This window comes from Agelaius phoeniceus, chromosome 1, assembly GCF_051311805.1.
Source record: "Agelaius phoeniceus isolate bAgePho1 chromosome 1, bAgePho1.hap1, whole genome shotgun sequence".
NCBI lineage: Eukaryota > Metazoa > Chordata > Aves > Passeriformes > Icteridae > Agelaius > Agelaius phoeniceus.
This window is the reverse complement of record NC_135265.1, coordinates 116,291,833-116,316,148: the sequence shown is the minus strand read 5'-3', so window position 1 is coordinate 116,316,148 and position 24,316 is coordinate 116,291,833. Positions and strand designations below refer to the sequence as shown.

The window sequence follows — 24,316 nt, the reverse complement described above, 5'->3', positions numbered from 1 at the left end:
CCTGCTCTGCGAAAAAGAGGAAGAAAAAGCATGTCAGCACTGCCAACTATGGATTGCATTGTTATGTAGAAATAGTTAAGCTAGCTTTAATCAAGCTAGTCTAGGTACTAAAAGCAGGCTCATCATAACAGCATGCCATTCCATATGAGTTAATTAACCTCCTTTCTGTGCAGTCTAGGCCTGAGTTCAGTCATTTAAAGCTAACCTAGATTTTCTACAGAGAACAATAGACTCATTTTTAATTAAACATACAATAGCAAGCTATCTTGATGTGAACAAAAGGAAGGAAAGGAAGCTTAAGTAGACTGTATTAACATCACATTAAAAGCTCTTCAAAGATTTGAAGAAAGAAGTCACAATAAGGGGACATAACTGAAGGGTAACATAAAAGAATATGAATAAAAGAATAAAATTACAAAGCCTACAGTACAAAATGAGTGACAGGTAAAAAGGAGTATAAAATGCAACAATAAAATATTCTGGGAAAAAAAAATTCTGGAAATACATTAGAAGTGCCCAGATACTTAGTTTAATTTATCTTACCACACAGCTTAAAGAAGGAATGAGCTAAAAACTATATAAATTTTATGTAATCAAGTTAATAGGGCCTAAAGAAATTTACTTAACAAAAACAATCTCTGAATTACTAAAAGACTATATAGGTTTAAAGAGATAAGAAAAGGTTAAAATTCATCTATCTAAGGAAAGCTGGTCTAAAGCAATCCAAATTTATTTTCATGTCAGGGAATAATCTAGAATAAGTTCCACAATTAAGAAGTTACCATAAGGTTGTCAGGAACAGATGCTCTCACATTGCTCTAATGCCCTTTTTTACAATCAATTTCACTGATTCTGTAGAAAAAGAGAAACAGTAACTGTCATAGTTCTTGAGTTTAGTATCATTTAGACACTGTCCCATGACAGCTCCATTAAAACAAAAAGCAAAAGAAACATAATTTTCATGAAAGCATCAAGCAATTGGCATACTGTTTACAAAAATCAGACTTGGAGAGGACCTGTAATGAGAACCCATAAGGATCTGCTGTCATTTCAGTTCTATTCAGTATTTTCATTAGTGATTTGCAAGATGCAACAGAATGTAAAAAAACCTCCTTCTCACCACTGTGAGAGCTAGAAGACAGTATCAAATTTCAAAACTAGTTTCTTTACTAGGACAAATGTCTAAAGTTAGCAAGATTAAATCCTCATGGCTAAGGCAAAATATTATACCTGAGAAGAACTTATATATATAGGAGAAAAAGCGGAGAACTAGATGTCATTATGTTAGAATCAGTTTTGAGCAGAAATTTCTGTCACAATAAGACAAGCAAGTTCTTACTGGGATGTATTTATGAATGTTCCTCTTATATGTAACACATGGGGCATAATTACTGCACCCCAGTTGGTGTTGATGCCTTATATCCTAAGATAAAGGCAAAAGTCATACTGGAATGTGACTTTTTGGAAGAATAAAGCTGGAAGAATAAATCATTTATGAGTGTAGTCTATAAAAGTGAAAAAAAAATGTTTAGTCTATGAGAGGATGATATACATATCTTCACATATAAACAATTATATGAATAAGTATACATTTATCCAAAAATATTTATTAAAACATATGTGAGGCGCATAAATACCTTTGACCTTCAAGTACTGCATTCAGCTCTGGGGTCCTCAACACAGGAAGGATATCAGCCTCTGGAGCTAGTCCAGAGGAGGCCACCAAGATTATTGTGGGAATTGAGCACCTCTGCTCTGAAGAAAGGCTGAGAGAACTGGGATTCTTCAGTCTGGAAAAGAGAAGGCTTCAGGGTGACCTAATTGTGTCCTTCCAGTACCCGAATGAAGCCTACAAGAAAGACAGAGACCATTTACAAGAGTATGTAGCAACAAGGACAAGGGGTAATGATGTCAAACTAAAAGAGAAAAAGTTTAGATTAGATGTGAGGAAGAAATTCTTTACTGTGAGGGTGGTGAGGCACTGGAACAGGTTTCCCAGAGAAGTGGTAGATACCCCATCCCTGGAAGTGTTCGAGGCCAGACTGGGTGGGGCCCTGAGCCATCTGGTCTAGTGGAAGATGTTCATGTCCATGGTGGGGGGATGGAACTAGATGATTTTTAAGGTCCCTTTCAACCCTTTCTCAACCCAAGCCCCTCCATGATTCTGTGATTCCATGATTTCCACTGGAAATATGACAAGGAATGCAGCAAAGAAAAATCAGGTTGGACAAATATATATACACAGATGCCTGTGGAAGTTTGTACAGGCTACACACAAATGTTGCAGATTTTCTTCAAACAGGTGCTTTTACAAATTGATCAGAGTTCATGCAGATGATAGAAGTGGTTTTCAAACTGTGATCTGTTGCCTCCTTAGATTCTGTGAAGTACTCCTGAAGAGAACCCTGAAAGACAATTAGCCAAAGTAAACCTGCCTTCTGTAAATACAACAGTTCTCATATTTATGCCCACAAATTGAAAATATTTGAGTAACACTGATCAACATATACCTGAATCCATCTGAGTACAGAGAGTACATCAGACAATCTCTTGAGGTCTAGAAGCCAATAATTCTTTTAATTCCTATGTGAAAAATTATATCCTCTCCATGAATCCATTCTTTCTAACTTATGCAAAAAGCAAGATTTTTCTACTGCACAAGATATCGCGTCTGTAAATGCATAATAAATTGTTCAGATACAGTGGCAGTTTTATCAATTGAAGGGGTTTTACATTAACTAAGAGATTTTACTTAACTCCTTGTGAAAAATGTGTATTTTATGATTGGCTGTTTGCAAATATTGAAATGAATATTATATGTGTTGTGTTAGAAAGTAATGCTGTATTAATTCTCTTAAGTAGTGTGTTAAATATATTTTTAGGTTATAAGAAATGTTAAAATAGAAACTATGCTATGTACGATATTTTTTTAAGAAAGGACTCGCAGCGAGATAGCCACAGGACACCTAAATCTTTCAGAGAAAAAGAATTTATTGCCCTCTTATCAGAAGAAATGAACTTTTTCCCGCCTCGAAGGCACTGTTAGGATTCAGAGGAAGAAGTTGACAATGACCAGACAGAATCCTGTGTTTGGATAGAATTTATACCTCATGTATGAGGTGTATGAATATGCAACAAGCTATTGTTTTTAAGGGTTAATCCTTTGTTAACAGGTGTCTTTTTTGGGCTTGTGCTGCCCAGAAAAAGGTACCAGGATGTCCATAACTCTTTGTTTCTATTGTTTCATATTGTCCTAATTCAAATTGTCCAAATTATTATTACTCTAATTGTATTACTATTTTTATAACCATTTTATTACTATTAAATTTTTAAAATTTTAAACACAAGTGATTGGAGTTTTTCACACTCCTCTTTGCATAGAGGTCTTTCTTGACAGTGATAGGACTTGAACAAACGGCATGAAGCTGAGTCAGGGGAGGTTTAGGTTGAGTATGAGGAAAAGGTTGTTTAGCCAGGGGGTGGTTGGGCACTGGAACAGGCTCCCCAAGGAAGCGGTCACAGTCCCAAGCCTGACAGAGTTCCAGAGGCGTTCGGACAATGCTCTCAGTGCAGGCTGTGACTCCTGGGGATGCCCCGTGCAGGGCAGGGAGTTGGATCCCTTCCAGCTCCGCACGTTCTGTGATTCCAGGCTTTGAACACACCTCCTGCCCGGACAGCTTCTGTCACACGCATTGCGGGCACAATGATCTCACTGCAGTGGCACTACATTCAAAACTTTTATTTTAGTCCACGTAAGGCAGTTGTTTCGCAATGTAATACAGCGTGCCCTTCCCTCCGTGTGCGCCGCGGAGGCCCCGAAGGCCCGCAGAGACACCGCAGCCCGGGCGAGGGCGCAGAACCCTCGGCGCCGACTGTCTCCGCTTCCCCGGCCTTCTCTCTGTGCCGCCTCCCCCCCCCTCTCCGGAGGCACAAATGGGGCGGGCCGGGCTCCCCAGCCCGGCTGCGGCCGCGGCCGGCCCGCTCTCCCCGCCTCCCTGAGGCGCGGCCTGGCCCGGCCCGGCCTGCTGTGGCGGCGGCACCGGCAGCTCGGCTCCATGGCTTTCATCCGCAGGCGGCGGCTGGAGCGGGAGCTGTACTCCAAGGAGAGGTGAGCGGCACTGCCCCACCGGCCCCGGCCGCTCCCGCTCGGCCCCGGCCCCTCGGAGGGCCCGGCGGAGCTGCGGGCGGCGGGGCCTCCGGAGAGGCCGCGGCGCAGGGAGGAGAGCACGGGCGCTGTGCTGCCCTCGCTGTTGTCACTGGGGACGTCAGGTGGCTGATGGGTCCCCTGAGTTAAGGCTGAAAAGGGTGTAGAAAGGACCTGGAAAAACAGGAGTGCTGCTTGCCTTGCATAAATTGCATGAAAAATAGCGTCTTGTAAATTTTTGTTTATTAGTTTGTTCTCAGTTGCGCTTGTGGCATGGAGCTGTGCTTCACTGTTGTTCGTTGTAGTTTGTTGTGATATTTTTTCCTTTTTTTTTTTTCCTGAACACTATAGTCAGTGTACTGTCAGCCCTTAAATTACAGACTCTGTGTTGTCTCTTTAAAGCGTTAAATTCAATTTACGCGCTCCTGTTTGCTGACTGTAATCTTTGTTTTGTTTCTGAACGTACAACAAAGGCTTATCATACATGCTTGAGTGTATCCTGAATTTACTCTCTTATTTTTAGGTAGTGTCCCACTTCCTTTTGTCTGGCTTCACTGTATCTGTCTTGTCAAAAAGTTTCAAAATCTTTTGCAAGCCTAACATTTCCACATAGGACATCTCTGAGGGAGCAGTAGGTCGGCATGGGTTACACAGTAGGACACCCCCTTCTCTGGGGGGAACAGGGATCCCCAGGTGTCTCCTGCTGCGGGAACCAGGGAAACAGCAGGCTGGTCCCGTGTGAGCCCTGCGCAAATTCCTGCTGCAAGTCTCTGCTGGTTACACAGCACTGTTTATTGTTGATGAGAAAACCACATGATGGGAGAGCTGGACTCACTCTGTCCATATAAATTCTGATTCATAGCTATGCAGCCTATGAAGCTACCACATCCTCTGAAGTGTTTTGGGTTTTTTGTTTTGTTTTTTTTTTTCTTTTTAAGTACAGATGTGTTCTGGATCACGTTTTGTCTTCTTGTATATCTTGTTGCTTTAGGGGTCTGCTGTGGTATCAGATGTGTGTAAGGGACTGCAGGCAGAAAGGACAAACTCCCAGTATCGAAAGAAAAGATAAATGTTTTTTATTGTAATTGTAGGAAAACCAAGTAAAATGACTGTGTGAGCTGTGTTATGGATTTCATGTAAATAGCCTTTTTTTTTTTGAAAGCTAAAAAATGGCCAAAAATCAGACTTGTCCCAGAGAACCTAAACAGGGTCCAAATCTCTTCTAAAAAGCCCTGAGAACAAACTCAGCATATCGATGTCAGTATTACTGATCTACTGTTGTTGATGAGAACTTTTTTCTTTGCTCCTACTTGAAAGCATATCAGGATCTTATTATTTGAGCTTGTAATTTGAGCAGTTTATGAAAGGTCAGTCTTATTCTCATTTGCACTGGCAGCTTTTCCTGTATCTGCAAACCCATTTCTCTGTTTTTTCCCCTTACCTAACAATTGATATTAGTGCAAAATCTAAGTAAATTTACATGTTTTGTACCCTATATCAGGTCCCTCCCTCTCCCTATTTTCCTGTGCTTTTCTCAAGTAGGAAATCTTAAAAGCATTTAAGCGATTTAAAATATTTCGAGCTTAGAATTATCAGAAACACTGTATTTTTGTTGTGTGTTGTCCTTATAGTTCTATCTTAAAACAGAAAAAAACAGTGTGTTATGACTTAATTGAAGGGACAGGTTCTGAGAATTTTTTCCCTAGGAACTGGGTAGCTGTTAGAGACACCAAATTCTGCTTGAAAGCTTTGCTTGATCTTTGTATCCTTGGGGAAGATATTTCCTAGTGAAATGAACAGGACTTTTAAAATTTTGTGGCAACTGCATTTGATGTGTGTTTTGGTTTGGGGTTTGTTGGGATTTTTTTTGGTTTTTTTGTTACTTGAACGTTGCTTTCTACAAAACTTTATGCTGTAAAAGTTCCAGTTAAGAGTAGTGTGAAACTTGGTAAGTAAGAAGTTAATCTTCTTATGCAGTTGCTTTGGAGGGAAGGAAGATCAGATTAGTTTTAAGTGATCTGAAAAAAATATTTCTTCTTAACTAATTAGTCCACTTTAATATCTAGTTACATAAACCTTCTTTTCTGTCTATATGCCATTTTCTAGAAGAAAACAAGAAAATGCTGAAATGTTCTCTGTCCAGGACAGTTTATTTAATCCCCCAAATATTCATCCTTCATGAACAGCAATCCTTTTTTTCAAGCAATTTAGTTACAAAACATCAAATTAGATGATGTGGTGTTTTGCTCAGGTTGTTGCTTTCTTTATAAATTGATTTCTCACTTCTGCTGGCAGTATGCCCAAATGCAGACAAGTGTAAACACTTGGTATGGGGACTCTCTATGCAGTGCTGATGGTTTGTCTTGCACCCTGCTTGGCTTCCTCTGTGAGGGGTTCATGTCTTTGCTGGAAACATCACTCACATGAAGCAACCTCCTGGCAGCATGTAGGTGCTGCAGATGGATCTTTGGTGTGATGGTTGCTTGGTCATTGGATATATTTTTTTTTTTTAATTTTTTTTTTTTTTTTTTAGTCAGTAGCCTTATCTTACTCTCTTGAGATAAAATATGTATAATGAAGGCTTTTATCCAAAGATCAGCAAATGAGTCCTACAGCTGGCTTACAGATAATTTGTTCTTGTTGGGAGGAGGTTTAATTTTAGAGTTGGTTTTGCATAGCTGTGTGCTGCTGCTAGATTGGGCTACTCTGCTTTTTCATCCCTGACAATTTCCTTCTGTTATCAGGGCTGTACTTCTAGTTTCAGGTTAAGTGATTGTGCAAGGTGTGTTGGATCAGCCACTTGAAACCCGTGTCCAAGTAGATTGCCAGCATGTGCTTTTCTGATGAAATGACAAAAATAGTAAGGCTTCAATCACAGATTATGAATTTAAAGCAGGATCAATAATGGATACCTTTCCTGGGTGGTATAAACACTCTTTCCTGGGTGCCAAGGCACTGGTCCCTGCATGGTCATTCCTGTGTCCAGTTTGAATAAGTCCAGTGCTTCAGCTGGTAGGTGAAACTGGTATATGAAAAAACTGTGGACTTGTTTTGTTTTCTTTTTTTTTCCCCCAGATGTTGTCGAATGTCTGAGTCTTTTGCAGACTGAAGTATAGAGGGACATACACATCAAGCAGAGGAACAGTAAAATTCTCAAGTAGACTAAGCCTGATGCAGCACACTTTTGTTTGGAGGATATTTTGTAGCATCTTGGCAGGAGTTACAAACCCCAGGTTGTAGTTTGTAAAGGGTGATTGGCTTCTTGGCTGCATACTCAGAACAATGCTAGGAACGTGTGGGTGCCTTTGGGTTCCCAAACCTTGTGTATTGGGAATGACATCATACAAGCTGAAGTCTTGCAAGTGTTTTCTTGCTACTTAGTGCTGAGTTTTCTTATGCATCTTGGGTGTGTTCTTGACTCATATTCCTCAGACCTTTTCTGAATGACAATTATATGCCAGTTCTTTGAAAAAGGAAGTGAGTTCTCTTTTTCTTGGCAAGATGGTTACCTTTTTCTTTTTTTTACCTGGAGCTGCTTCTCAAAGGAATACTGATTCCCTTCATAAGAAAATACCTTCCCACTGACTGGCATATGAATTTTTCAGTTATTCTTAATATAATCTTTCTGGGACTATACAAAGACAGGAATTTGAAATAGGTCTTCAAGCTAAATTATGTTGGCATGCTTTAATTTGCCTCTCCCCTTAAAGTATAGGTGCTTATCTTTTAAGCTCAAACAGCTCCTTATAGACTGTTAAAAGATTAACTCTTTACCAAATTCTGTATACTTTTAACACTGTGTGGGGATTGAAGGTGTTCCAGCACAAAAGCTCTTAAAGCCTCCATTAAAGTTACCTGGGGGAGATGTAGAGATGTGTGTGATGTGTGATCATCCCTTGCTGTAGCTCCCACTGCCCCAACATACACCCTCGGACAGACAGGCACAACTATGGCTGAAAATCTTTTTTCCATTTTGGATCTGGGAGACTCCTTGTGTTATTAAGTTGGTGGTGTTGGTTTTTCCAGCTGTGTGAGTTGTTATAATAAAAGATATTCCCTTATCTAGCATGTTCTTCTCTTTTCCCTCTCCAAGATGCTGCTGCTGTTGATTTTTGGACACAGAACTTACACTGTTACACCTCAGGTTTAATGCAAGCGCCTTTCCACCCACTCTAAAGCTCAAGGCTTTGCCATAGTGTAGTGGTGGCTACTGATTTATTTTACACTGGAAAGTGAAACTGCCTCTTTCCTAGCATCTCTTGATAGCAAGAAGATAGGCTGTGTGGGTTTGCTGCATTCCAAAGGGTAAAGTCTTCTTCCTGACCACCTTGTTCTTGTGCGTGACCCATTCTCCTGATACTGTTTCTGGTGTTCCATGTACCCTTCCATGTACAAAACTATCCTGGGAAAACTCCACAGCTCTGAATAGAAGCTTGCATTATGGCCTGTCTGCTAGTGTGATAACTTTTTAAGTCAAAATTGGCTGGTCTCCACAACTGGAAGTAGTTTTTAAAGCATTACAAGTGTGTGGGACCAGCAAAGCTACTGAAGCCGCTTTTTTTTTTCCTTCAATTTCCATTTTTCAAATATTACATGTAGTAAGAAAATATAGTCATCTTGGAAGCTCTCTGAAGCTTTGTTTGCTGTTGGTGAGACATTGAGGATAAAGGCTGGACTGTTAAGAGGCTATAGTATAAGGCATTGAGCATCTTGCAGAGTCTCAACCCTTACAGCTACCTTCATGGGGTTTGAACTTTTTTGAAAATCTTGTCTAATTTGTCTCTGTGTCATTCTGTGTCATTTTCAGAACATGTTGGCTTTTTTTTTTTTTTTGGATAGCCTAGTATGTCGAGTTCATTGTAGAAGAACAAAAATGGTCAATGATCCCTGAAGCCATGCCTGTGGCTTACTGACTTAATCAGTGTGTCACAAACCATTGAATAGCATAGTGGCAACAACATTTGTGGGCATAAACCTGCCTTTATTAGGGCGTAAGCATAAAAACATCCTGTAATGAACTTAGAGGTGTGAGTTTTATTGCTGGATTTCAAAGGATTTTTTGTCAACAGGTATTTGAGTTGCTTTCCAAGCTGTAGCATTACCTTTCTCTAAGTAGATTTTTAATAAAAACTCATTAATTATTTATACTTGGGAAGTTTTGATTAACAAGTGGGCTATTAATTTTGAAAATGAATCAAAATTACCACTTGCTGGTAATAAGAAAAATGTCTCAAACTGGATCCTTTTCTGTTTGTGATATTTGTTTGTTACTGTATTACAGGAATACAAAGTTTTAGAGCACCAGGCAAAAGTGTTTAATAGAAACTTGAAGGGATCTCCTACGAATATGTAAGAACCAGAACTGAGCTTTGATTGTTTATTGATTTATTTGGTGGGGGTTTTTTTAGATGCTGCTTCTTGCAGATAATTTAAAAATGGAAAAAAAAAATCAAAACCCTTTTTCATTTTAGATACCAAAGCATTTTTGTACCTTACCAGTTAAAACTTTTGATTTGCCTGACTAACTGCTTAGATTGAGGGGTTTTTACATCTTGGGATCAGACTTGAAGGCAAGGAAGGGTAGACTGGGGACAGACTTACTTATTGTTACTTGTGTTGACATTGATTTTTTTGATCCAGGTTGCTATTGCAGGTCAGTGTGATAAAGTCATATGCTTACAGTGTGTGCTGTTAATTACATAGCACTGGGAACAGTACAGCTGCTCAGTGGCTGAAAACCAAAATATAGTTTTCAACTCTTACAGGTTTAACCAGTTTCTTATACAGGGTACCTCATGCATTCTCTGCCTACTGTTGCTTGTTGATTTTTTTTGAAGTCTTCCTGTCATGTGCAGAATTAAGTTACTATTTTAAAAGTATGCTAAATTTTAATTTTAAATGTATGCATACAAATTCTTGTTGTAGAACCATACAGCAGTTTTGATAGTATATAAATGATGTATATAGATGTGCCGGTCATCTTGATATCACAAGTGTCTTTGGCATACTTCCTTTAGCTCTTTGGAAGGCAGTCAGCCCAAAGCCCAACTGCTTAGTTGCACTTTGAAGATCCCCATTGCTGTAATTTTATAGCTATTATGATTGATATCCTGGTTTTTTCAGGCCTTCACAGTACTGTTTGCCTACTTATGCAGCATGCCAGAGGCTGATCTGTGCCCTTGCTATCTGTAGATACTTGTTAAACCTCCCGGCAAGCCTGAAGCATCATTATGTGCAGTGATGGTTCTCCAGAGGGACCCTGTTAATACAGTAACTATCAGAGGCTCTGTTTATTTATGTGAAAGATACTACTTCTGTGAAGATAAAAAGCTGGCTGCACTCTAGTAACACGTGATGAAATTTGACTTTTCTTTGACAACTCTATGGATCATTAACACAGGCAAATTAAATTTAAATACTTGAGCAATAAAGACTAAGATGAGTTGAGAAATTCCAGAAGGTTATTCCAGAGATCACGCATCATAATCTTCAGAGTTCATTATTAGCAGTAACTTGAACTGGTCTAGATTTGTTAGCCAGTAGTGAGATGCAAGTCTGAAAATTTTGCTTTCACTTACGGGATCATATTAATTTTAAAAGGAGCAGTTTTTGTGACATTTGTGGAGATTTGATATCTGGGCTCTGTCTGCCTGCAGAAGTGACTTGTTGCAGCCTGAAAATACAGGAAAATGCAGTTGGAGTAAGTGAACTTGCAAGTAGAATAGCAACAAGCACAGAAATGCTAGGAAGAGGCTTCAGAACTACATGGGAGGCTCTGCAGAGAGTGGGAGGGGAAGATAAATAAGCAAAATGCACTTATCCTATATGATGGACAGTGTTTGAGGAAAAATGCTTTAACAGGTTCCACCACAGCCTTACAAGGCATTTTCCAGACAGCAAAGCTGAGGTCAGCGAGCAGGAGATCATTGCACAGGAGGTCGCTGGTCTCTAGCAAGAAGCTCTACAGCACTGCTGTCTCTGTAAGCCTGGAGAATGAGTACTCATGTGGAAGAGACACAGAATAGCAGAAGGATAAACTGGATACTGCTAGCAAACATGGTATTTAAAAAGGAGTAAACCTACAGTTTCCCCACACTACCTATTTAGCCTATATAAAGAGTTTGAGTTTTTGTGCATATATTTACTTTTTCTTTTTTTTTTTTCCTTCATGACACCATCTGGTTCAGCAGCAGTAAGTGTTATACTGGGGAAAGAATACCTCAAATCTTTGCCTACAGCTTCTGGTTTTGGAAAGGTGAATTGATTTATAAAGTGACAAGCACACAAAGATACAATAGTTTCATAGAGGTGGTTATAATGAAAAATTTCAAAGAGAACTCTTGTTTTATGTATTTTGGCTTATGTTGAGTATATTATCGTTACTGTGAATAATAGCCAATGTTTTGATACAAAAACATAGCTTGTCTTGAATACATGCGGGATGCCTGCATTACCTAAAATCTTAAAAATCTAGTAAATACCAGTGCTGTCATCAGGTGAATTTGGAAAGAATATAAACATGTGAGGAGTTTGTTAAAAGAATTGGTGGAGATAAAAGAAAGAGCCCAAGCATGAATAATTTCAGAAATTAATTCTATTGAGCAGACATTATTGTTTTCTTGGAAAAAAATTAATTGTGGGACCATAAATGCCATTTCTCTGAAGCTCATGTTCTCTATGTCAATAGTGGCTGTTTCCTGATGAAAGAGAATAGATTTTTTCAAACAAACCTGGGTGCTAACTTTATTCTTGACTTTTATATTTTTATTACTTAAATAATAATAATACTTACATGTATAGTATATGTAGTGTGCTTATACATACTAGAAAGAAGAGCATTTTACTGGTGAATTGCTCTTTATACATCCATCTGTGATAGAACTTGCAAGATCTGCGTTTGTAAAATAAGAAGTTCTAAGTTTCTCCTGGATGATTTCAACTGGATAATATGTTGGAAAATGGGATATAATAGGATATGAAACATAGTAGCTTCCCCACAGTTACTGAGTATAATTCCATATGGCAGAGAATAACCCTTGGTCAGTTGGGGTCAGCTGTCCTGGCTGTGTCCCCTGCCAACTCCTTGTGCACCTTCACCTTCCTCGCTGGCAGAGTGGGATGAAGCAGAAAAGGCCTTGACTCTGTTTAAGCACACTCAGTGCTTAAATCATTGAATTATCAACAGTTTTCAGCACAAATCCAAAACAAAGCCCCATAGTAGATGCTGCAAAGAAAACCAAGACCAGCAAAATGGGATAATAAAAAAACTGTTTTCAAGAAAGGAAAGTTAAGATAAGGCCATTTTACAAAAGCAGCAGAGCAGTAAGACAAGGTATCTTGGAAACACAGTTTTGAGTATATAGAGCCACTGTTACTTGTAGTTGCAGTAAAACCTGTATTGTTATGTTCTGTTTAAGATAACAACCACAACACAATCTTTAAGTGTACAAGATATATTTTGAATAATGTTATTTTTTCCATTGTGAAATATGCTTTTTTAATGAACAGGCTGTTTGATTCACTCAGTTCATTTTGTGAACTCCTGACATATTTACTGCTGTTTGAATACTACTCTGGGGATACTTGGTGTTTATTAGTGTCTTCACAGGCATTTCTAGTGAAGCACATCATGAATGAAGTACAAAAAGCTCAAAATATGGGTGTAAATAAATACTAAGTACTTGTGCAGATCAGATCAGCACTGCACACAAATAAGTTGTACTTCCAACTGAGGTTGTTTTGCTTCTCCTGCTGTGCCAGTATCCACTGGCATTCTCTACAGCTGAAAAACTCAGTGACTGAGTGTTCACCCTGTTAGAAAATTGAGTTTTGATCACTTGCAGTGGTTTTACTTAAGTTGGTAGAGAAAGCATTTCCATGTTCCCCCTAATCTGGCCTATTTGCATTTGCTTGGTACCAACGCTGGCATTACTATGATCCTGCAATTAAATATTTTCAAAGACTTCAGTTTCCTATTTTTGTTTTTTTGTTGTTGAGGTTTGTTGTTAATCACATTAGTCCATAAAAAGGCTTCCTGGGGGCTGAACAGAGGTGTGGAGGAAGTACAAAATGTGGTTGGTGAGGAGGGTAATGCTTCCTCAGAGGGCATCCATTGAGTGACGCACTCATGTTGTAAAATCTGTGCCAGTGTTTTCACTTAACATTTTAGACCAGTTTAATTTGGCTTTGCTTCAAAACAATCTAATTCCATCTGTTCTAAGTGATTAATTCCTGCCCTTCCTTTTTGTGTCATTGCATATTTTGCCTGGCATACATTGATCAGGGCTAAAGCAGAAAGCCTGGTTATATTAGAATAGTTTCCAGCTAAGACATCAGAATCAAATATCTAACCTTATATGTGTTGGAAGAGAATTTGTCTATCTTCTTCACATGTACACAAATTTCCATATAGGTTGTTATTTTAAAAAGTTAAATTAATTCATTATTGGGGTGTGGAGCGCAGCAAAGAGATCAGAGAAAACTTTCTGAACACCTGAAATGTTTTATTAAGAGTACTAACTGTTATGGTATTTTCTCTTAGAATAAAATATTTTTATTTTTAATTTGTAGGTTTTCGCTGCTTCTTCTGAACCTGGAAGAATATTACTTTGAGCAGCACACAGCTAATCATATTATAAATAAAGATTGCAAAGATGAAAGGTACAAAACTCTTGCATACTTTCACCTTTTGGAGTCATTCTAGGCTCATGTATCTTGAACATATGCACAACTTTTTTTTTTATTTTTGTTGTTCCTTTTAGAAAATTCAGAGGCTCCCTAAAAATCTGTTCTAAGTCAATTATTTTTGAACCAGATGACAATATCCAGCCTATTATCAAGGTAAGCAGTGCAAACTTAAATTTCTTGGTAACTAAAGATTCTCTTTAAAAAGCTTTTAAGAAATACCATGTATTTTTATGACTTGCTGCAGATACCATTGCGGGATTGCAGTAGTATAAAAGCCCCAGAAGATAATGAAGCAAATAACCCTTTCACAAGGTAGGTAAATCTGGAATACTCTATGTATTTAACTTCCTTTAAAGCCCAAATTCCCATAATTTCAAATATCTTATTTACATTTCAGGAATACACCTGGAGGGATTTCTGTTGTATGTAGCCAGGTAAGACATGCATATAATAGATTCTTGATGTATAAATGGGTGAGGTTACATAAATGAGCAAGCTTATGTTCCTTAATGGTATTTTTCCTCAAAGCTATAATCTAAGAGTGGGAAGTTAACTGAAAACAAAACTAATTAGTGTCAAAAACTTAGCATTAATGTGAAACTGTTGATGCTGGAAATTGCAAACTCTAATGACTTAATTTAGTCATTAATTCAATAAACAGAACATTTTTGCCCTGTGCATTTTATAATGGAGCTTAGGGAAACCTTGGAATTGAATGAAAAAGGAGAATAGACTGTAATAAAACTTTATTGATCATCTTTAGTTTGATTTTCTTGCACTGCTTTCATCTACTTTCTGCAGCATTTTGGGGTAATGGCAAAGCCATCTCGGTCCCCGCAGTTCAGCTTTGTGAAAACTCTGGACTGTGCTGTGTGTCCACCAAATAGTTTTCAGAAGGTGTCCTGAAATACTGTCTTAAAGTTTAAGTCAAGAGTTGTGGTTGTGGATGTATTCATTCTTAGAGTTAACCAAGGGGATACACTTTAAATTTTGGTAAATTTCAGTTGATAAGTGTTCCAAAGCTGCAAAAGTTAAAGGAAAAAAAAAAAAAAGTTCATGTGTTCTTTCAGGATAGAACAGACTTGAGGCAGGGAATACAATTTTAAATATCCTTGTTTATTTCTAAAATCTGTCTTTACCAATGCCCAAAATTGATAGCCTTGCTATGTTATGTGCTGTTGCAGTCAAAAACAAACTCAAGCATTTAATACTGTCTATGCCAGAGAAGCTTGTGGTTTGTGTTGTAGTAACCAGTATATTTAATTTCATTTTGAAACTGCTTCTGTGAAAAATACTGTGTAATCTATTTTTTGAGTTGGCAGATTTCTATGTACTGAGTGATTTTTAAAAACGTATTTCTAACTCCTCTAGGCAATGCTTCCACCATACATCATTACTCTATGTTTTGAAGAGCAAGGGATTATAAAAAACATCTTATAGGAAAGAGGAATTAAGTTTTAAGATGGCAAGTGTGGTTAGCACCCTCCACTCCTCCATTTGTAGCTTGCCAGTCATCTTCCTATCTCTGAGGAAACGTTCTGAAATATTTGAATGGCATCATAAATACTGGTATTTTGTATAAAAGGCATATGGACTTCCAAGTGTCAAGTAGTCACTAGTTGTAATTATGACAGATCATGATGTAATTAAAAATACGGGTTTTTTAAGTAGAATTTTGGCCTTGTAGGAAACCACACATAGGGAGTACTTGGAAAATCTTAAACATCTTTGCCTTTTAGAATCAGAAAAAATTGGTAGTACACAGCTGGATAAGCAGCTTTTCCTTATGTAGCAGACAACTTAGAACTAATGGCTTTAAAATATAGTAAACAGGAATAAGAATTTGGTATTATTTCAGTATTTTTTTCTTGAGATAAAACTGAGGGAAATCCTCCAGAGATAGGAAATTAATACAGTATGCTTAGGTTTTTGCTCAGCTTACAAGTAAAGAAAACCAAACCATTATGTCTACTTCTTATGTAATGTAGAGTACTCAGTATAGTTATCCTGCAGAAGAGCAATGAATGTGAAGCAGATTTCTCATTCTGATTCTCCCATGGCCTGATTCAGGTCTGTACATGATGATGTCAGATGAAAGGCACTAATTGCCATTGTTTTTAATGTAGCACTTACAGAGGCATGCTGAACCTATGGGCTTCCAAGCCTGCCACTTGCTTTGTTCTAGCTGGATGTTTCTTGGAGCGGTCATGGGCTGAAGGTTGGCTCTGTTGTCAGCTGATGGGAATGGGGAAGGCTGTCTGTAGCAGCCAGAAGGATTCTGAATGAATCTGGGAGTGTAGAACCGCAGGTGTGCTACCTATAGGAAGGAAACTGAGGCACTGGGAAGGGACCTGTGATCATCCAAGTTTCTTGGGCCAGGAGTAGAACACAGTAGGTGATGCAGTTGTCACCCCAGGACAGCAGTCCAGTGTATTTTGTTTAGTTCAGAACCAGTCCTGAGCTTAGGCCTGAGATTTAGCAAATTTGAGCCTTCTGTACAGGCAGCAAAACCATAACTTATTTCTGGCTTGTTGCCTTTTAGATGGTGGATAGTAAGGCACAGCGTACAAATTAGTGTGTTACCAGTCAGGTCTTTTTATAAGAATTGTGAGAATGTTCTGAAGAAGGAGAGTAGTTTTATGTGGGTTTTGGAGAGGAAAGACATTCTCAGAGATGAGGCTAGCACCAGAGAAATAAAACTGTTCAAAAGCATGGTATTGGATGAGGGAGGAAATCTGGTGTTCGTTGTGGTTGGAGCTGGAAGTGAAATGTTTAGCAGCAGAAGAAAGGCATTCATTTGAGAAAGTTTGCACAGGGTGTGTTGCGTGTTGCCAGTCTGGAGTAATTCCTGTTTGGGCAGAACCTTGAGCCACTAAAAGAGGGGAAGGATCTGCCCCTCTGAATGTAGCTCCTTGAAGATCATATGATTAGGATAAAAGCTCACTAATGAACTGTATAAGTAAGCCTCTGAACAAAATTGGACTTTTGCCCTCCTTGCAGTTAGCTGATGTAAAAGCTCATTGTTTTTCTGCAGTTTATCTGGGGTAGTTAAAGCAGAATATTACAACTCAGTGTTTTGCTTGCTTAAACAGTGTTCTTAGTTGTTACCAGTACTTCTGATTAATTATATTATTTTTAAGGTGTGAATCTGTAATGTCTGTTATTCTTTCAGGTTTTTCTCATTAAAGAAAGAAATGTTATTGCACCCTATAAAACAGTAAGAGTAAGTATATATTTTTTCACCGCTTTTAGCAAACTGGAGTTTTGTAAGGATTTATGTTGTCATTTCTGAAAGAGTTAAGATAATTATCATTTGAGAAATATGACAGTGAAGCTTTTAAAAAAATATTTTTAAAAAAATATTTTTAAAAAAATATTTTTAAAAAAATATTGAAAAAGCATGTCTGAATTCTTCTGTGATGGCTTTCTGATACTTCTTGGAGGACATGCTGCAGACTTGACACTTGCTATTTATCTTGATGTGCAGCTCTATGGGCTCAACAGTCAGAGCTGTCAGCTGAGTGCTCATGTATAGTGGACACTGCATCCTGGCTAAGTGGCTTCTCCTCAGTTCTGCTCAGACTGAGATTGCTGAGATTCTGCTCAGATGAGAGATTGCTAATTGATATTTCCCAGCTGAGTGCTTCTCAATTCAAAGAAATGGTGGATAAGGCTGCTCACAGCAGAAATTGGAGCTTGCTCCTGGCTGCTTTCTGCTGATAGGGTCGGTCTGCTCCAATTCTGAGCCTGGAGGATTCAAGGCATACAAGTAAAGGTTCTTTGCTTAAATTGTGAGATTAGTTAAGACACAAACACAAAACTTTTATTTTTCAGAGTTAATTCACTTTTTGCCCAAGAGTTGAAAAAGATAGAATTATATTTCTCAATGTTTTTCTTTAAGTAGGAAACTTCAAGAATGATGGAGTCTATAAATCCGTATTACTGTAGTGGACAGCAAAGAGACAAGAGAGGATCTCTGTTCTCTCAACAAGGGCTTTGGGTTGGTTTTGTGATTAGATCTGCCTCTGAACTAGGACTTAAAAGGTTTTTTTCTTTGTTTTTTTTATTCTGATAATTCTTCATGTGTTGAAACTATTTTGTCTTGTAGTCCTTCTATGATCTGTTTTGCAGACATGTGCAAGATTTATTAAGTATCAGACAAATACCTTATCTCCAACACAAATACCCTATTGCCAACACAGTGGAAAAGGAAAGAATCAGAAGGGTTGTTTGGAAAGCTCTTCACTTCATTTTCTTCTAAGTTATGGTTCATCCACAGCTAAAACATTTCTGACAGTTAACCATCACAATTTACTCTGCTGAAGTGCAGCTTTTTCTCTGCATTTTGAAACAAGAAATCTAATTCACCTTCAGTCTTTTCTGATTTTTTTTCTGTTGCTGCTAGATATCTTCTACTTGAATTGTTGCCAGTTCCATATGTCACTGAGTGCTGGAATTGAGTAATACTTTTTATCTTCCATGTCTTTCTTTGATTGTTTCAGATCAATTACAAAATACTGAGCTCTTGTCTTTGAATATGGCTGGAGAGCTACAGAAACTGCTCACATAAACTGTCACATTGTTGGCTGTAAGCAATACTTGTAGACCATTCACTAGGATTTCTTAGAGCTGTGTTTTTTTCGTGTTGAAGAAAAACAATGCTCTGGGTGAAATGTTGCAGGGCTTTAATCTAAATTGCTGCTGAATTTAATGTCTCCCTATAATCCAGTTCCATTTGCTTTTCAAAGCATGCTTTCCTCTTGCATTGCTGTCAGTTCAGCTCAGATCACATACATTACACTGAAGATCATCTAGATTTTCATGTCTTCCTTCCTTCAGTTAAAATTAATCCAGTTGTATCTACTGACTGATGTCTTGCTTTAGTCCTACTGATCACTTTGTTGCTTTTTTTTAAAGTCTAGCCTGAGAAATCACAAAACGCTACAGAAACACGTTGATACAGTTTTATACTGCATTATGGGGTCATGAAAGTATTCAACAACCTTTGCTAAATATGAGTTGTGAGTAAAGCTAGTGCCAGTTGATCCATACACATACTTTTAATATACTTAAGTAAAAGCAGGAATGTCTCCTATAAAATGACTCTTAAGAAAGCTGGGAAAACTTCGTAGGAGAAAAATGAGTGTGCCACATAAGCTGGTTGATGTGTTAGTGAGGCTTTTGTGAATGACTAGTCAAAATGGACTGTTGACTGGATTTGGGATCTTTTCAGCTCAAAACTACTTATGTAGATGAGAGTGACTAACTTTTTTAGCCTAGTCTTTAAAGATTTGATGGGCTGGTGTCTTTCATCTATAAGAAATACAGTAGCTGTTTAAAATGTAACATGCCATTTGCTAGTTCTATATTTGCAAGTGTTTAAAATAGATGTTAAAATAGGCAGAACAGGTACTACTTTTCATTTATTGATGTTTGCACTACATTAACTTATTCACTTCAGAGCTATTGTGCTGTATTGTATTAAACAACGCTGCACAAAGAGCTTTGCCCAGGGAAGATATATTTGTAAAGAAAAAAGATCAACATCTGCTTTTGCAATCTTTGGCATATAACACAATCTTTAATAGCATAGTTTTACTGGGTTTTAGAGTTTTATTATTTAGGGGTCTTTCATTTTGTTTACTTTAATTTTATTTTTTTCCACTGAGTTCTATTTGAAATTAATTCGTAGTAAATTTTTAATTTTAGGGTAGAACAGAACACTTATTCCAACTGGATGTTGCTTGGAAAGTAGGAGATGTTGTGCAAACTCTACATCAGGTATGTGGTTATTTGATATCCCTGCATAGTTCATGACATCTTTTGATTTTTAGTGTAAAGTTTTATTTGTACTCAAGGTGAAAACCTTGGATTATCTGTTTTTAAAATGTGGACTTGAACACAGCATCTAGTTCTGTCAGCTACTAGATTCTGTCAGCATCTAGTAGCTCTCAGTATGCAGGGTGGTGCTAAGCAAAGTAGTAACATGGCAGTAGAAGTGAATAAATATTTCCTATTTTAAAAAGAAATTGTGATAGATCTTTTAGTATGCCATCACCAAGAATGCTAAAGCCCCTCCTGTTTTGTTGACTTCTGAGCTGTGTGGGACATCTCTGTGCAATTTCACTTAAAGCTCATTGTTTAGCTTTACAGGGCTTCTTGTCTAGATAAGATGGGAGATCAAGCTGCCATGGTGAGTATCTGATTATTTCTAATATCCCCGCTTAATAATGAAATTGTGATATCACTGTTTAATAATTAACTTCTCATTGCATTTGAATCAGATACCATATTAACTTTTCTTTCCTTCCACATTAGATAACTGCTATATTACAATCACGCTTGGCTAGAACTTCATTTGATAAATACAGGTACTTTTCTAATCACTTTCTACTGGGAAATAATTTTCATCTTGTTGTTTGATTAGTCTACTGCACTGATAGTTAGATGGCTGGTTGAGTTAGTGTAAGTTCTCTAATTCAGAGAGTTAGCTTCTTAGTATTTTGAAGCTCCTGGAATGTAGAGCAGGAAATTCTGTGTTGAGAAGATGAATGTGTTACTTTGTCTCAGAAATGTTCATTTCTCTGTGAATTTGTTGCAATTGGGCATCAGTTTATGCCAAATAAAACTACAGTTCTAGAGAAGACGACTGACTTACTGCCCTGAGACTGGAGCAGAATGTAGCAGTGTTCCTTTCTGGAGTGTCTGTAAAAGTGGTGGTCCCAAAAAAGAACTTTATTCCTATGTAAAATAGGCTTAGTGAAGTCCCCATTCTGATGTCCCAAGGCTATAAACTGACTGAAACCTTTCTAAGTAATTTAAGGGTGCCTCTACCAAAGTAAGAACTGGAGGTAAACTTACTCCTTTTCTTCACTTGTAGATTTCAAAGCATTTCTGAAACGCTGCATATGGAATGCAAAGCAGAAATGGTGACGCCACTGGTGACTAATCCAGGGCATGTGTGCGTTAGTGATGCTAACTTGTACTTCCAGCCTCTTAATGGATATCCTGTAAGTGCCTCATAGATGGTCTTGCTTACAATGTGAGCACGCTGCCCTGCTAGCAGACAGTTTTAATTCTCTGTACTTTTTCTCTAAATGCACATAGAGCGCATCTCCAAGGCAACTATTTTCAATTATTTTTAGAAGGCCATTGGTTTTCCTTTGATCTCTGCTGCATTCAGTGTATCTCTCTCTGTGAGGCTTCATTCTGTGCTAACTTGCTTAAAGTTTACCTCCTACTGACAAAGCACAAAATGTCCTTTGCTCATTCTCTATTAATATTTGAAGATCACTATTTGTTACATTTCATTTAAGATAAATTTCTCAATCTTAGTCTGATACCATTCCAACTTAGTGAGAGCTTTATATATATGTAGTTTACTTTGGGAGCTCTTAGCTAGGTTTTCTATTAAACTGACCATTTCTTTCTCTGGAGGAAAACTGAGTGTGTGTTGCACATGGATTATTGCTTTGGAACTTTGTCATAGAAACAGAAGTGATTGTCTCAGCAGGCCACTGACTTAGCTATGATATTGTGAAATACCTTTAGTGTGGACATGGCAGTAGCACAATCACCAGAAAACTTTAATTTTCAGATTTTTAATTTTTTTTTTCCAATTTGCTTGTCAACATGTGAGATTACATCAGCAGCCCTGCTGCTGCTCCAGCTGTCTATGACTGGTCCTGCAGGCTGGTGAAGCACTGTCTGGCCAGGGGTGATGTACCAAGCTAGATCCATCCTCTAATCCCAATGCTGAACTGCCAGTTCCCTCCCCAGGGCTGAGGGCTGGAGCATTCCTCTAGTGCTCTCATCTGATGGTACCCTGTGGGGAAAGAAAGCAATCTGCCTGATTTGAGTGCCCTAAGGACAAGGAAAAGACAAGCAGAAGATTCAGTGGAGTCTGGGGACTCAGACACAGGGAAAATAAAGGGAAAGCTCTGAGTGCTCTGAAAGGAACACTGAATTAGAAAGATCATGTCTGTGACAAGAGGAAGGAATGTTTGGAGCTAGTACAGAGAAGGGAAAAGGGGATTGGAGAAAACATGTTTGACAAAGGAGTAGGAATTTGGGGGACAGACTTCATAGCAGGGCCTTTTGCTATAGGCCAAGGTTAATAGTTTTAAACTAGAACAGGCCATATTTAAACTAGGTAGAGGAAAAAAAAGGTTTTTACAATGGGGGTGGTAAAACACTGGCACAGGTTGTCCAGAGAGGTTGTGGATGCCCCATCCCTGGAAATATTCAAGGTCAGGTGGGACCACACTCAGAGTAACCTGGTCTAGTTAAAGATGTCCCTGCTCAATGCAGTGGGATTGGACTAGGCAGCCTTTAAAGGTCCCTTCCTACCTGAATTACTCTGTGATTCGGCTGTGCTGGAAGTCCAAGCAAAAGAGAGGAGTTTCAGGGGGATAACGGTGCCATTCTGGTTCCACCCGCCAGGTGGCACCCTTGGCACGGTTTGCCCGGCAGCCCAGTGGCTTCCCTTGGATAGAGTTCGTCCTGTTCTGCTTCTCTGGTGCATGAGCACTGCTACTGGGGACTGACCCGGGATAATGCGCTGCTGCTTACCTATTCCTAAACTGCTCTGCTGCTCAGGCAAAAAACAACAGCAAAGACAAGCTTCCTCTTTCTAACATAACTGCTTAGCATCACTATTCCACTGCTACAATAACATGGATGGGTATTATTTTCATATTGCTAATATCTGTAGTCAAGAAAAACTTCAGATTTTCTGAGGAGGGTTAGGTAGAAGAACATAAACCTACTAGAATGTCTCCATCTTTTCTTCCCCCTCCACAGAAACCAGTTGTACAAATTACACTGCAAAATGTGCGTCGCATCTATAAAAGAAGACATGGGCTGATGCCACTGGTAAGCTCAAGGATTTATTTTATTTTATTGTCTTGCTGTATATATGGTTTCTTAAACAGACCAGCTGTAGCAGTCTGCATCATTAGGTAAAAGCCATGTGTTCTTAAAATCTCTGTATTAAATAGTGAACAGTACTCAATGATCCTTTCCGGTTTTTTTAAGTGTTTCCTTTTCCTGTGCTGTCAAAAAGATGAAAACAGAATGAATTCTGACAAGGATGAAAAACTTCTTTCATAAGCCGTCAGCATAGGAGAAGGGAGTACTGTTAGGGAGCAATTAATTCCACTTATCTCAAGCACCTATCACGGGACAGAATGAATTTCTCTCTCTTGGTGTATTTTCTCTGGATTGATTCATGGAGTAAGTTTTGTCACTGCTTCATATTGAGACTAATGTGGAGTGATGATTCCTGCTGTACATGACTGAGGAATGTCAAGAGCTCTGCAGTGAAGCCTCAGTTGTGTGCTTTCAGTGGTAGCACTGAAATTTCAATCTTGTAGAATTTTTTTGTCTCAAAACACATTTAAACCAAATATACATTTTTTTTTTGCCTAAGTGAATGGAATAATGCAAAGAATTAAATGTCTATTACTAGGCTTAATCAATCCAGACAGAGACAACCTACTGGCTCAGTGTAAACTGAATGTTCTCGTGACTGGAAATAGAAAATTTAGTATGTTAGATTTTGTGGGCAAAATTGCTACCCAGTATAGAGTCATAAGGCTTATTAGTAAATAGAACATTCTGTTAAAAACTACAAGTACTACAGCTTGTTAATAATTGCTCTCATTTGTTTCTCCCCCCTTTAACATTTCAGGGACTTGAAGTATTTTGCACAGAAAATGATCTATGTTCTGACATCTACTTGAAATTCTACAGCTGTCAGGATCGAGATGAGGTCTATCGCCTTATTGCAAAATATATAGGTTTGGAGTATTTATTTATTAATGTAGTGTGTAGTACCTTGGGAAGGGAAATTTGCCTGGATTTTGCTCTATTGGTGTGTGGGAAGAATGAGAAAAATATACAGATATATAGGCTGTAACAATTTTTAATAGAAGTGAGCAAAGATCAGAATGAATGTTGTGAAATGGCACCACTTTGGTTGTGTTTGAAGAGCTGAGTGTGAAAGCTGAGGAGGCATTATTGAGGCAAAACTAATTTTTTTAATTTGCAACTTGATATACACTGTCATTTAACAGCCCCCTTTTCCCCCTTCAAAAAAAAAAAAACCAAACCAAAAATCAAACAAATGAAACAAACAAACCCACAAAACACTATCTTCAAAGTAAGGGATAAATAAGATCCACTCAGCTAAATTGTGTTTTGCTGAAAAAATATAGACTAGCTTGTGTGTGGATCCCCCTAGGACTCAGTTAAGACCTTATTGAGAAACTTCCTGGTGGATTTCCAGTCTACACAAAAGTACCTGAAATTTTCTCAGTCTTAGGAGTGGTTGATGAAAATTACAGTTCTGAAACAGTTGAGTTCTCATTTCTATTAAATCTTGTATACATTAATTCCTAGAAAGTGATGATTATTTTTTTGCAGATTGTAAACAGAAACTTACTAAAACATGTGTGTCCTGGAAAAAAAAGGGAGAAAAAGGCT

The 24,316-nt window shown here is 38.2% G+C and overlaps 1 protein-coding gene across 2 annotated transcripts in view; it reads left to right on the top strand.

The window, feature by feature from the left end:
• Window positions 1–3,768: 3,768 nt before the first annotated feature.
• The window catches only part of NSMAF (neutral sphingomyelinase activation associated factor), a 39,047-nt gene continuing 18,499 nt past the window's right edge, over window positions 3,769–24,316 (top strand). The window contains exons 1-12 of one of the 2 annotated variants that reach the window (XM_054631760.2): window positions 3,769–4,108; window positions 13,715–13,804; window positions 13,906–13,984; window positions 14,076–14,143; window positions 14,229–14,265; window positions 17,004–17,054; window positions 19,541–19,612; window positions 19,977–20,024; window positions 20,150–20,202; window positions 20,712–20,841; window positions 22,634–22,705; window positions 23,523–23,631. In XM_054631760.2, the coding sequence (XP_054487735.2) occupies window positions 4,056–4,108; window positions 13,715–13,804; window positions 13,906–13,984; window positions 14,076–14,143; window positions 14,229–14,265; window positions 17,004–17,054; window positions 19,541–19,612; window positions 19,977–20,024; window positions 20,150–20,202; window positions 20,712–20,841; window positions 22,634–22,705; window positions 23,523–23,631 (862 nt within the window). In that variant the 5' untranslated portion in view covers window positions 3,769–4,055. Of the gene's footprint in view, window positions 4,109–13,714; window positions 13,805–13,905; window positions 13,985–14,075; window positions 14,144–14,228; window positions 14,266–17,003; window positions 17,055–19,540; window positions 19,613–19,976; window positions 20,025–20,149; window positions 20,203–20,711; window positions 20,842–22,633; window positions 22,706–23,522; window positions 23,632–24,316 lie in introns of those variants that run through there. The other variant, XM_077185835.1, reaches the window with a different exon arrangement.